General features: G+C 39.9%; 1 protein-coding gene across 11 annotated transcripts in view; it reads right to left on the reverse strand.

The window, feature by feature from the left end:
* Positions 1 to 7,362: 7,362 nt before the first annotated feature.
* POMGNT2 (protein O-linked mannose N-acetylglucosaminyltransferase 2 (beta 1,4-)) overlaps positions 7,363 to 12,464 on the reverse strand; it is a 49,620-nt gene continuing 44,518 nt past the window's right edge. For all 11 annotated transcript variants that reach the window (XM_058180082.1, XM_058180086.1, XM_058180088.1 and 8 more), the window contains one exon: positions 7,363 to 11,421. In XM_058180082.1, the coding sequence (XP_058036065.1) occupies positions 9,595 to 11,331 (1,737 nt within the window). In that variant the 5' untranslated portion in view covers positions 11,332 to 11,421 and the 3' untranslated portion in view covers positions 7,363 to 9,594. The remainder of the gene's footprint in view (positions 11,422 to 12,464) is intronic.

Consider the following 12,464-nt stretch of genomic DNA (forward strand, 5'->3'; position numbering starts at 1 on the left):
TTTAAATCCAAAAACTGTCTGAAGCTCACACGATGCAGTTCACACTTAGTAGCTTTTGTCCATCGCAAGGGCCCGATGGCAACCCCACCCTCTTTTATCCCATGGGGTGTGGCTCAATGACTCAAAACTCTCTGGGCCTGCCACACTTCTTCCTCTGCTGCGCATGCCTCTCTTTCTGACGCTGTCTAGGGTCAATCCAGGACTGATCCTCCTCATCCTCTATCTGTGGGGGCTCTGACATGCCTTCTTCCTGGCTTTCCGCTGGCACTTGAGGTGTTGCCAGGAAGGAGGGACCTGGAAAGGGAGGCCTTGTCGGCTCCTCTCCCTCACACTCTCCGAGTCATCCTCCTCCATGAGGACAGGCTCGGGGCCCGGAGTCACAACACCGACAGGGAATCCCAACAGAGGCAGCTCTGCAGGAAAAGCAACTGATATCCAGGAGGCCAGAATGAGCCAAGATGACACAAGGTTGCATTGTGACTCCATGTCATAATGAGCTTCAGGATGAAGGGACCCCGTCTCCCCCATTGTGAACTGTGCAAGTGAAAAAGTTCACTCAATCAATTCCAACTTTGCGAGATTTTTTTCTTTTGCGAGAAGTTGGAAATTATTGAAAATTTTTTAGTCCCTCAAACTTTTGTTTCCCTGCAAACAACGGTGAGAAACACAATGGAGAAACATAACGGAGCTGGGCTAGGGTGACAGTGCACATGCCCACAGAGAGGGCTCTACATGCCACTTCTGGCATGCATACCATAGGTTGCTTTGAGGCTGTCCTGAGAATTAGGTTAGGTTAATTAGGGGATGGTGGGAGATGCTACTATTATATCAACAGATGGAAAGATGACTTAAATATGTCTTACTCTGGGGCTCAGACAAAGTGAGGGTGATGACATGAGGCTGCAACAGACTAAAAGGTTTGCCACCATTTGTTTGTAATGTAGTTAGATTGTTGGTTTGGGGGAGGCTCTAATTTATTTATTTATTTATTTATTTATTATTCACATTTTTATACCGCCCTTCTCCGAAGACTCAGGGTGGTGTACAGCAATGTTGAGGTAAACATGAAAACCTATCTTTAGCAATTCTACCCTTGTTTTTGAGCTGGATTTATTAGTAAGTCATCCCTTCTGAATTTTGGCAGCAGAGATACAATTGTACAACCAGCTCATTATATCTCTTTCCACATAAAAACAGAGATTTTGATATGTTTTTGCTAGATAGCTGCCATTTTAAACTTCTTGAATCTTTGATCTCACTTTGTTCTAATCCAAATCGACCATATATACTTTGCTACTAGGACATCCAAATAAAGGTTTAATCTTTTTAAAGTGTTCTTTGAGTCCCAATACTTAATATCCTGTCTAACTATACATCACTGAATATTATAGGTTTTATGGAGAGAGCAGAAGTAATTATAACAGAAGATTAACAAGATGACAACAAAAAAGATTAATCTGGTGTCAAATCTACCAATCTGCAATTTCTCCTAACACAATCCCAACATACATTATTAAAAGGGTGAAAAAGTCTGGTATCATGTTAATAGGCTAATTAGAAATATCTGGGACTATGAAAAAGGTAGAATTCAAGCAAAGTGTCATTTCACTTTGGCATCTTATGGTATATATAAATTCATGCAGTTACCAGTGGCCTCTTGTTACTTAGGATTCTAATATGAAACTTTGGAAAGTACATTGAGCTTCCATACAGCACGGGAGAATCCATGTCTCTGAAAGTATTTGAGTATGTCTACAAGTGCAGATATATAAGGAAGTCCACAAAACTGCAGCTTTCCACAATGATAGAAAGGTGACATGTGATGATATTATAAAGTAAATCCAACCCTCATGTTCCTGCATCTTGGTTCTAACATAAGGACTTAATTACAGAGTTTGAATCGCAATGTCAAGATCCTATTCAGTTACTTGACTTGCTTTCCATTAAACTCGTCACATTAAATTCATTTAGTGGATAAGCAGAAGTCACTAACTACCCAGTAGTTAGGATTTAAAATCATAGGTGTACTGATCATGAACCAATTCCCCGAAAAATACTTCTAATACTAAAATATTCTAGAAGAAGGCAGAGGAACAACTGCAACCAGCCATCTGTGGCAAAATTCACCATCCCATCCAGCATGTACAACTATGAAGCAGCTGCTCTCTCTGCAATAAGTGATTGGTTTAATCTAACGGAGGAAAGAATCTTGAATATAGAAGGTTATGACTTGCTATATAGATGGCATGCATATTTAATTTATGACAAAAAAGTGGATAAGGCTTTTAAAAATCATGTGTTAAGAATTGCTCTCTTGCATGTTTGGAAAAAATACGCTTATAAACTGAATTATAATGTGGGCGAGCCCCAGGCATACAATAGAGAATATAAATATAGAACAGAATCAGGAAATGATTATATATAAAGATCTTTTGTATACTGAAAGAGGTAATTTGCAATTAAAATTTCTGCACGTATTAAAAGAAGGGAAAAATTATACTTGGTTTCAGCTAGTTCCGTCGCTGACTGTGGGGGGCGAGTCACTGGCCCCCAGGGAGTTGGTTCGCAGCTTAGGCGTTCTCCTGGATGCACGGCTGTCGTTGGAAGAACACTTGACGGCCGTTGCCAGGGGAGCTTTTTATCAGGTTCGCCTGATCCGCCAACTGCGTCCCTTCCTGGACCGGGATTCGTTATGCACGGTCACTCATGCCCTCGTTACCTCCCGCCTGGATTACTGCAATGCTCTCTACATGGGGCTCCCCTTGAAGGGCACCGGGAGACTTCAACTGGTACAGAATGCGGCTGCGCGGGGGATAGAGGGAGCGTCTCAGAGCTTCCATATAACACCTCTCCTACGCAAGCTGCACTGGTTGCCGGTGGTCTTCCGCATGCAATTCAAGGTGTTGGTGATCACCTTGAAAGCGCTCCATGGCATAGGACCAGGTTACTTATGGGACCACCTACTGCCACCAATAGCCTCCCTTCGACCTGTGCGCTCCCACAGTGGGGGTCTCCTCGGGGTGCCGTCAGCTAAACAATGTCGGCTGGTGGCCCCCAGGGGAAGAGCCTTCTCTGTTGGAGCACCTACCCTATGGAACGAACTGCCTCTGGGGCTACGCCTTCTTCCCGACCTCCGGGCCTTTAAGCGTGAGCTCAAGACTTTTTTGTTTCAACGAGCAGGGTTGGCCTAAGAGTAATTTTTAATTGAGTGGTTTTATTTCTTGTTATTTTAATATTCGGCCTTATGGTTTCAGATTTTTAAATTTCAAATATTGTGTTTTAATTTTTGTATATGTCTTTTTAACTTGGCTGTAACTTGGCTGAGTCTTCGGAGAAGGGCGGTATAGAAATGTAAATAATAATAATAATAATAATAATAATAATAATAATAATAATAATAATAATAATAATAATAATATGGGCAACTACGTGCTAAATGGAAGGAAGATCAGAAAATTGGTATAGTGCAGAATGAGGAAAATTTGGTAAAGCAAATTAGAAATCAGTCTCAGGAGCATATAAAGAGATTGTATAATGTGTTACTTGAAATAGATTCTGAAAGGGCTTTGGTGAAGGACTGTATGATAAAGTGGGCACAAAATTTTCAACAGCCAATATTATTGGAAACTTGGGAAAAAATTTAGAAATGTTAAATTTATGCAGGCACAGAATTTAAGGGAAAATTTTTATAAAATGTTTTATAGATGGCATTTAGATCCTAAGAAATTGTCGTGTTTGTATCCAGATATGCAAGCAAAATGTTGGAGATGTAACTGTGATGATGCTATATATTTTCATATTTGGTGGACTTGCAAGAATATTAAGGCTTTTTGGATAAGAATTTGGTGGATTTTACAAAATGTTTTGAAAAAGAAGATAAAGTTCCTGCCGCAATTTTTTTTACTGGGAATTATCACGGACTGTACAGTAATTGAGACTAAATTGATTTTAAATCTAATAACAGTGGCAAGATTACTGATAGGACAGTACTGGAAGAAAAAAGAATTACCTACAATAGAAGAATGGATATTGAAAGTTGCCAATTTGGCTGAGATGGCAAAAATCTCAGCCTTTTTGAAAGACAATACGCAAGAAAGATACTTAAATGAATGGAAAAAATTGATTGACTATATTAAAAACAGATATCAGATGAAGAGATATCAGACTGTCTTTGAATGATTAGGATGTATTATTTCTGATTGCATTGGGGGAGGTTAGGATTTGATGAGAAATGTAGGAGTATAATTGAGTTAGGAAGAAAATTTTTTAGTATATGTTTGTTTTATTTTTAACTATACCTTGTGTTTGTTCCGGGAAGTCAGGGGGTTGAAGGGAGGGGGAAGGGGGGGTAAGTGGGGAGGGGGGAAAGGGGGGGAAAGCTTTTTTTGGTAAAACTTTTTCAATAAAAAAAAAGATTAGCTGCATTCGGGTATTGTTGAATAGGGTAGACACCCATTGCAGCACACTGATGGCTAAAGAGAAGGATTGGTCACATCTCTATCAGATCTGTATGCTCAATGTGTCGTGTCCCACTCCTCCGCTGACGGCTGGGTCAGGGAAATCCGAATTAGGCTTGCCTCTGCAGCTCTGCCCAAAGTCCTAGCAAAGTCCTCAGAGCAGGCAGGACACCAGTAAGTGACTTCAGCAAGATAAGTTCGACTTTGCCTGACTCAGAGACTGCCAGAAAGCAGATCCTTTATATAGGTCATGGGGTGTGGCTCCATGACTCAGCACTCATTAAGGCCTGCCCCTCCCTTCCTTCTGTTGCCTCTGCCTATCCAATCTTCTGATGCGAGGGTCACTCCAATCAGCTGTTGGAAGTAAACTTTCCTGCTGTGGAGGAGGGGGAGGGGTCTAGCTGCTCCGTTTGCCTGGGCATGGAGCCAGGGCTGGGGCCGGGGGATGCTCCCTCCTCTGCAGCCTGCTTGGGCATGGAGCCAGGGCTGGGACCGGGAGATGCCCCCTCCTCTGCAGCTTGTCTGGGCATGGAGCCAGGACTGGGGCTGGGAGGCATACATTCCTCCGTGTTCGGGAGCAGATAAGCAGACCCCGGCTGCGGTGAGAGCGGACAAGACACAACACAATGCTTATTCTACAGACTTTATCTGACAGTGTATCACACTTAGGGCCCGACAGTCCATTGAGGGTACAAGTGGACCATCTGTGTGGAGGGTGCTCCCATATGTATGGGGGGTATCCAAAACTGCCGCACACATTCTTTCAGTGCATAGGGTCAAAGTGGCACACAAACTGAATCAAACTCTGAGAATGAGAGTGATGCGCCCAAAAGAAATATTACCCAAAGAGGAAGCATCCTTGGTGGTTTACCATATTAACTGCAGTAACTGTGCAAGCAACAACGTAGGGGAAACAGCAACTACAGATTAGAGTGCATGAACATGAACTGGTTGTCTGGTGCAAAGAACAACTCTCCCAGATCTGGACACATATGAAGGAGCACAATCACATGTTCAACTTTCAAGAGGCTGAAGTTGTTGCCCACGATGCAACTAAAGGGGGACGCCTATCAAAAGAAGCCTGGTTTTCCAACAGTAACTCCATCAATAGGCACATCAACCAGCTTACTAAGCATTGAGGCACCGGGAAAGATCATGCAGGATGAGCAGAGACTGATTTCTATTGGGGAATAGAGATCGACGGCACACACACCCCTTTGGGCATGTTGATTTGTCCTGTGGGGGCATAGCCAGCTCGGAACGAATTCCAAGAAGCCAGGCAGAACAACTTCAAGCCATAATAGACATGGATAATGAGGAACAAGCCAGGCTGGTTATAAAATCATGGGCAAAACAAATGAATTTGGTTGAAATATCAAATGTGCCTGTGAGGTGAAGGAGCGTAGGAAGGGGCCAGAGAGAATGCCATTAAAGCAATATCTGACAGCTCAGCATCATTCCCTGGGGACGGGCAGCCCAAGCGGTGTGCAATAGGGGAGGAACATGTCTGAAGTAAGAACGACAGAGCTAATTATAGGTGGAAGGTGGGTGGGTGGGCCAATCATGTGGGCAATGGCCAAATTGATCTGATGATGTGAGTAGAGGCTAACGAGAGCTAAGTGGATAGCATATTTTAAGTTCCGGAGATCTTTTATATAGGTGTTTATGTATACACACACACATATTCATACGTACACACACAGAGAAATATATCTATTGAATTGGGAGATTATAGGCATCGAAGTCTAACTCATGGAAAAGATAGGTAGTAAAGAAAGCTTCTGTAATGAGATAGATTTTTGGAAACTGTATCAGAAAGAAGGCCTAACCTAGAAGTTCTCATTTGACATAATTAATCCTAACATGAACAGTTGACAGGTACTAAAAAATGAATGAAAGCCTAAAGCATGTTATCCTTCAATGAACCATGTGGTGTACCCCTTTAATGCCATCTGAAATCTCCTTTCATACAGGTTTCTTACAGATGTGCTCCAATGGATGCTCCATTACAATCGATGAATAGTTGAAAAACAATTGTTCTCCAAAGGTTTGATTTGAGTTGAAAAAGGAACATGAATGCATTCATCAATATTTGCACAATTGTTGTGAATTTCTACTGGTGCCACTTGAGGAATTTCTTCTAAAGCTGCACAGCTAGACTGGAGATTTCAATAGCCAGCCAGAATTAGGGAAACTGTCTCTCCAAACTAATGAAATATAGCAAGTGGTCTATCTGGAAAAGAAATGTGTGCTGACCATCTCATCACTTTTTCCCCACTGGTGCTCTCTTTCCACAAACTATTTCTTGTGTTGTTACCATTCATCACCAATGCTTATATAAGTTGAAACCTTATGGATGTTACAGAACCTTATGGATGTTACAGAATTGCAGATTGGAGCAATGTATAAATATTGTTATTTATTTCTTCTGGGTTACTCTCCTGAGCCATTACAAGCTTACTCTTCCCCTCCTTGATTTATTTTACTTTGCTTTTGCATTATTTGGCTCCAAGATATTAGGGATAGGAAGGGAAGCATTTTGTTCCAGGTAACTGTATTGCCCAGCACTGTCCTTCAGCAGTGCCAACAGGATGTCTGAAGACTGTCTGTGATCCTCTGGTTACCCAACACTTGGACTATAGAAATAGTTTTCTTCCTGCTTCTGTGTTACAGCTCTTAACTTTCTAGTATCACTATGCAGCTGTTCTGTCCTGCCTTATATTTTCCCCACACCAGATAGAATAACTTTATTGTCACTTTCAACGTACACTAATTGGCATATATTAAAATGAAATTTCATTGCATACAACTCTCAAAGGGTCATCGCCTCCAATATACACTACATAAACATGATAAAATAAATAAATACATACATACAAAGTTATGCTAAAACCCCCTAAATACTATGACACAGAGAAACAACACAGTCTAGTTTGGATGTATACATGGCGAGTGTACATGGCAAGAAAAATGAATCTTGCGAGTTTACCAGACAGATGGCATAGGGAACAAAGCGGTTATGGAAACTGGCAGTCCTGCTAGAAATACTTCGAAACCTCCTCCCAGAGGGGAGCAACAAAAACATTCTATTCTATTAATGTTCCTGTTTTTAAACATTCTATTTAAACATACTACTTTTGGTCATCTCAAAGTCAAACAAATCAGGGAGCCTTCAGGTCTCTTTTTTACAGACAACAGTCCATTCAATGTAACCCATAATATCCAGACGAAGGAGTCAAACAAGTTAAGATGGTAGCAATGATGGTACAATCAAAATTCCACTGTATGTCCACTGTATGTCACACAAAAAGGTACAGATTCAATCATACTGTTGCAATCACCATTGTAATGTTTTCAACCATTCCTTCAAGACTACCGTAAACAATACTGACATATATTTATAATTGTTATTTTAGGAAGCTTCATAGAAGTACATGGGTACAGCAACAGTACATACCTGAGATAATCCTTGATTTCCCAAACACTACATGCTTAGATGGCACAGTTCTACAAATAACACTATGGGAAAATATCCATTTGAATAGGTCTCATAATTTTGGATGAATCTCATAATTGTAACACAAGATTGAGGACAATATTATAGGGGATATGGAATAAATTACTTGCTAAACCACTACTAGGAAAAAAGGACAGCAGTCTTATTACACACTCTATATTAAATGTACATCAAATTTTATATGCTTAATTAATTACTTTTCATTTATTCATCATGTAGTGCTGGGAAGATGCAAATGGAAAGAGAAGACACTGCTCTCATTCACTCTCATCTACAGATCATTGGGATTACTTTTCTCCAGTTGGTACTTATATGAGGAAAAGGTGGAATTGCAGCCACAAGGTATTTTTGAACTCTCAAAATCCCTGAGTATTTCTTTTGTTAGCTAAAGCTAAAGGGATTTGGAGTGCATAAAAATCAGGAAGATTCTTGGCAAAGCTTCATCTATACTGTCCATCAGGGAAACAGGTAGTGACCTCCCACTGTATCAATAGGTGGTTAAAAAGATGACCAAGAAGTCTCACTTGGATGCTAAACTAAATATGACTAGTTACCAAGATTCATGTGACTTTCCCCTTTTCAAAACATTTGGTTGAAGAAGCACTTTTTGTTAGAAATAACCACTTGGACTGACATCTCAATTCTTTCTAAATTTCCTACCAATTTAAACATTTAAATATCTCAACAGTTAACACCATGTTTTCTTTACAGGGTGACTTTTATTGTTATATTAATGAACAAAGATCTATCGTCTTCATAGACTTCATCTTTATATTTTTTATCAGATGTTCATCCTAGGCATTGGGTTTGAGCAAAAAGAATCTCCAACCATTAGACTTATAGAAAATAGATACATTACTACAAAAATAGAATATAAAGCAATAAAACAGAAATAACAGGGAAAGCATCCAGAGCAGAATTTCTGGATTTTTTTCAAACTCCTTATTAACAGCTCTGCTTTAGATCATATGACCAGGAAAGGATTTTAATTAGAGGAAAAAATAATCTGAACCAATTGCATCTGCCATATGAATGATCTGGGGGACTTTTCTTCATCTTTCACCTGCTCAGGTCATTTTGAAACTTCATCTTTTGTTGGCTTTTTCAACCATATCAGCATTAATCCCCTTTGATGTCCTATTCAGGTTGAACAGAGTTCTATTTAATGCATAAATATCAAAGACAAATAAGGAGGTGCTTGAATAGGTTTTCAACAATTTAATAAATATTCTGGCACCAAATATCTGCTCTGGAATACAGACCTTTGAGGAAACAAACAAAAAATAAATTTAAAATTGTACATTCAGTGACATAACCAAATTCCAGTATAAAGCTAGATTTAAAAGGTTTACCACACAAGAGACAGAAAAGTTCCTAGAACAATCAAGATAAAACAATTATTCCACTCCAATTTGTAGCCTCATGCCTGTTGCCTCTTTAAATAACTAAGAGAGTTTATCTACTAACTGGATGTAATGTTACGCAGACAGAGAAGACATTCAGAATGCAATAAAGTGGCACGTAGGCACTATCATGGTCTGCAAGTTTTTATCCATCTTCTTAAACGACAGGACACCAAGATTGGGTTTGCCTTCTCTGAAGCTAGTAGCTAGAGAACAATTATGTGCTGCAAACTAACATATCTGCAAAGGGCCCAAGAAGATTTTTGTTGAAAATGCATCGTATCCACACCAAATAGTTTGTGAATGGCTTAATGTTGTCTGAAAATGTATGGTTTTGGTGGGTCAAAATGTAAGGCATGTATGTATTTTCTCCTTGCTCCTGAATCCAAACTTCATATTTTACTTCTCTGACCTTCAAGTATTTCAGGTTCCAAGGGATCTGCCAAGATACAGAGAGCTTAGCTTCACTGGTACCCTGGATAGAGGCTTGGCATTTAGCATTTCTAACTTTGCCTGGATAAAGGCCATTAGTCCACTTTTGCTTCTTAGGTCTTGGTTTGGTTTTCACCGTTTGCCTGATGATCTGAATAAGGGAAGCAATATTAATTTTGGTATCTTGATAGATACGGAAAAGCCATTCTGGATTGCGGCAACACAGATGCCGGGAAACCTCATTGCTCTTTATAATGCGATCTTGTTCTGCTTTGTCTAAGTGGGCAATTCCTCCTTGATCCCAGGGTCTGTCTGGATAAGTCACAGTATTCTCCTTTTCAGTATTTTGCCATGAAATGTACTGAAGATCCATGCCAGGAAGGGTAGATAATGTTTTGTAAGGAGTGTAATGTTCAGGATTTATAGCAAAAGGGAAGAGTTCCACAACAGTGGCTCCTCTTGGCAGGAAGAGAGACATCACAAGTTGAGCTCCATGCATGCTGACAAGCATAGATGCATTGCTAATCAAGCGTACTATTTCTGAAAATGTATGATCTTCTATGGAAACAGTAATGGTTTTCATCTGAAATTCTTGGGCAAGTGCCAAAATTAGTTCTGCCTCATTTAGGATTAGTCTATTAATGGTTCGGCTGAATACTATTATATATTCTTCACCAGGTATTACTTCCAAGCTCACATTTAGCCTCTTCATCATGAATGTTTTAAACTGTCGGATCTCATTGCCAGAGACCAGTATGTTGGCTTTTGGTCCCTGGGGCTGAACAAAACCATATTGATACCAGGTTGTGATTTTAGACAGACCCACATATGACTTGGTGAAGCACAGGAGCCGCCCAAGTGTTTTAAGCTGCTCTCTTAGGAGTGGTTGCTTGTTGCTAAGCAATTTGTATAGCTCAAAATGTAGTCCTTCACCCCAGCCTTCCATGAAGAACAATCTGGTATCCAAGTCCAAATCTGGGAACTGCTGCATTGTATAGAAAATTGGAAGGAGATCATCATGGAAAACATGCATTAAATTATCTGGATTGAACCTATTCATAATCAGTGCTACATCAGGAACAAAAACAGGCTTTGGCATAAATTTCAGAGCTGCAGCCGGTAGTTCTACAAAATTGAAGTACTGGGTATTATGGTCCTCCACTGAGGAGAGATCAAGTAGGGCAGGCTGAAATCTTCTGGAGCCCAAGTTTGGAAGCATGACAGAAGAACTGCTATGGAAGAAGACGAATTCCTCAGCTTCGGTGGAATAACAGAGAGACTCAAAACGGCATATACGGTCAGTGTGCATCCTGCCAGTGCACACCATTTTGGTGCCATCTTCTACCAGAGCTTGAAGTGCGACATGATAGTCAATGCTGAACTGAGAGATTTCCTGGGACTGGCGCATGAGGACTAACTCCTCTTCCAGCACAAAGACATGATCATGCAGCTTGATATACTTCCACAGCACAGCAGCAAGGACACACACTAGCAAGGCGTTAAATACTGCTGCTATGTTCATTCTGGACCCAGGTCCTAGCAAGTAGGCAGGTGGTAAACACTAAGGAAGAGGGATGCATTCTCAGTCTTCTTTATCATAATGGACAGAGACCTAAAAAAATAAAGTAAGAGCAAAAACAGTTATGGTTATAACAGTCCTCTAAAATTCATTGTGTTGTTGTATAGGAATAATGGCTAATCTCCATCTCACTCCCTCCGCCCTTGATAAATTCTTCAGTTTTTGTGCAAGAAGGAAGGACTGCAAATAATGTTTAAAAATATTCTTTGAAACAGCTGCTCCAAACAGATTCACTCTAATTTTAGCCTTGCTCTCTAAACAAAAATACATGTTACATTACAGACTGATAAATAGATGATACATACCAGCAAACGATTTCTGCTCTTAAAGTGCTCATATAAAACGTTACTCATGGACACTTTTATAACAGAAGGTTTACTTATAGCCACATTGACTTTCTTTTATCCAAAATTGACTATGTGATTTGTTTTTATTTTTGTACCTTATTTATTTCAGCAAAAAAACTAGCAGGGAAAAAAGAAGAATCTTTGAGTTTCAATGTGACACATGACCACTTATGTATGTATAGAATTACTGCCTAATGGATATGTCAGCCCAACATAAACATTTTACAACTCCAACCCTTCATCCATCACATCAGTGCCAAGAAATTGCAAAGAATCTACTGCAGAAGGACCTGATGAATCCAGGTAGGAAATTGAATCTTCTTTGTTTCCAAATTATGAGAGTCTTTTAAAATAGTCAGCCAAAGATAAAGTGGATTGGAAAAAATGAACAATCCACATTAGCTGAGTTATAGCATATAGTTTACCGCAATGTTTCTCAATCTCAATGGCTTTAAGATGTGTGGATTCAGTTCCCATAATTCCCCAGAAAGTAGGCTGGTCAGAGAATTCTGGGAGCTGAAATCCACAGATTTTAAAGTTGCCAAGATCGCAAAACACTGGATTAGAGGTAGCCAATGTAACAAGAGAGGGACAAAAGCCATTCATTCTGCTTCTCATTGCCCTCTGATAAAAAATCAAATCAAGATAGAAATAGAACCATCATCTCTTATTGTGGCTATGCATACATTGCTCAAACATTAAAAGCATTTTTACTATCTTTCTCATTTC

Source organism: Ahaetulla prasina, chromosome 4 (assembly GCF_028640845.1).
Source record: "Ahaetulla prasina isolate Xishuangbanna chromosome 4, ASM2864084v1, whole genome shotgun sequence".
Taxonomy (NCBI): domain Eukaryota; kingdom Metazoa; phylum Chordata; class Lepidosauria; order Squamata; family Colubridae; genus Ahaetulla; species Ahaetulla prasina.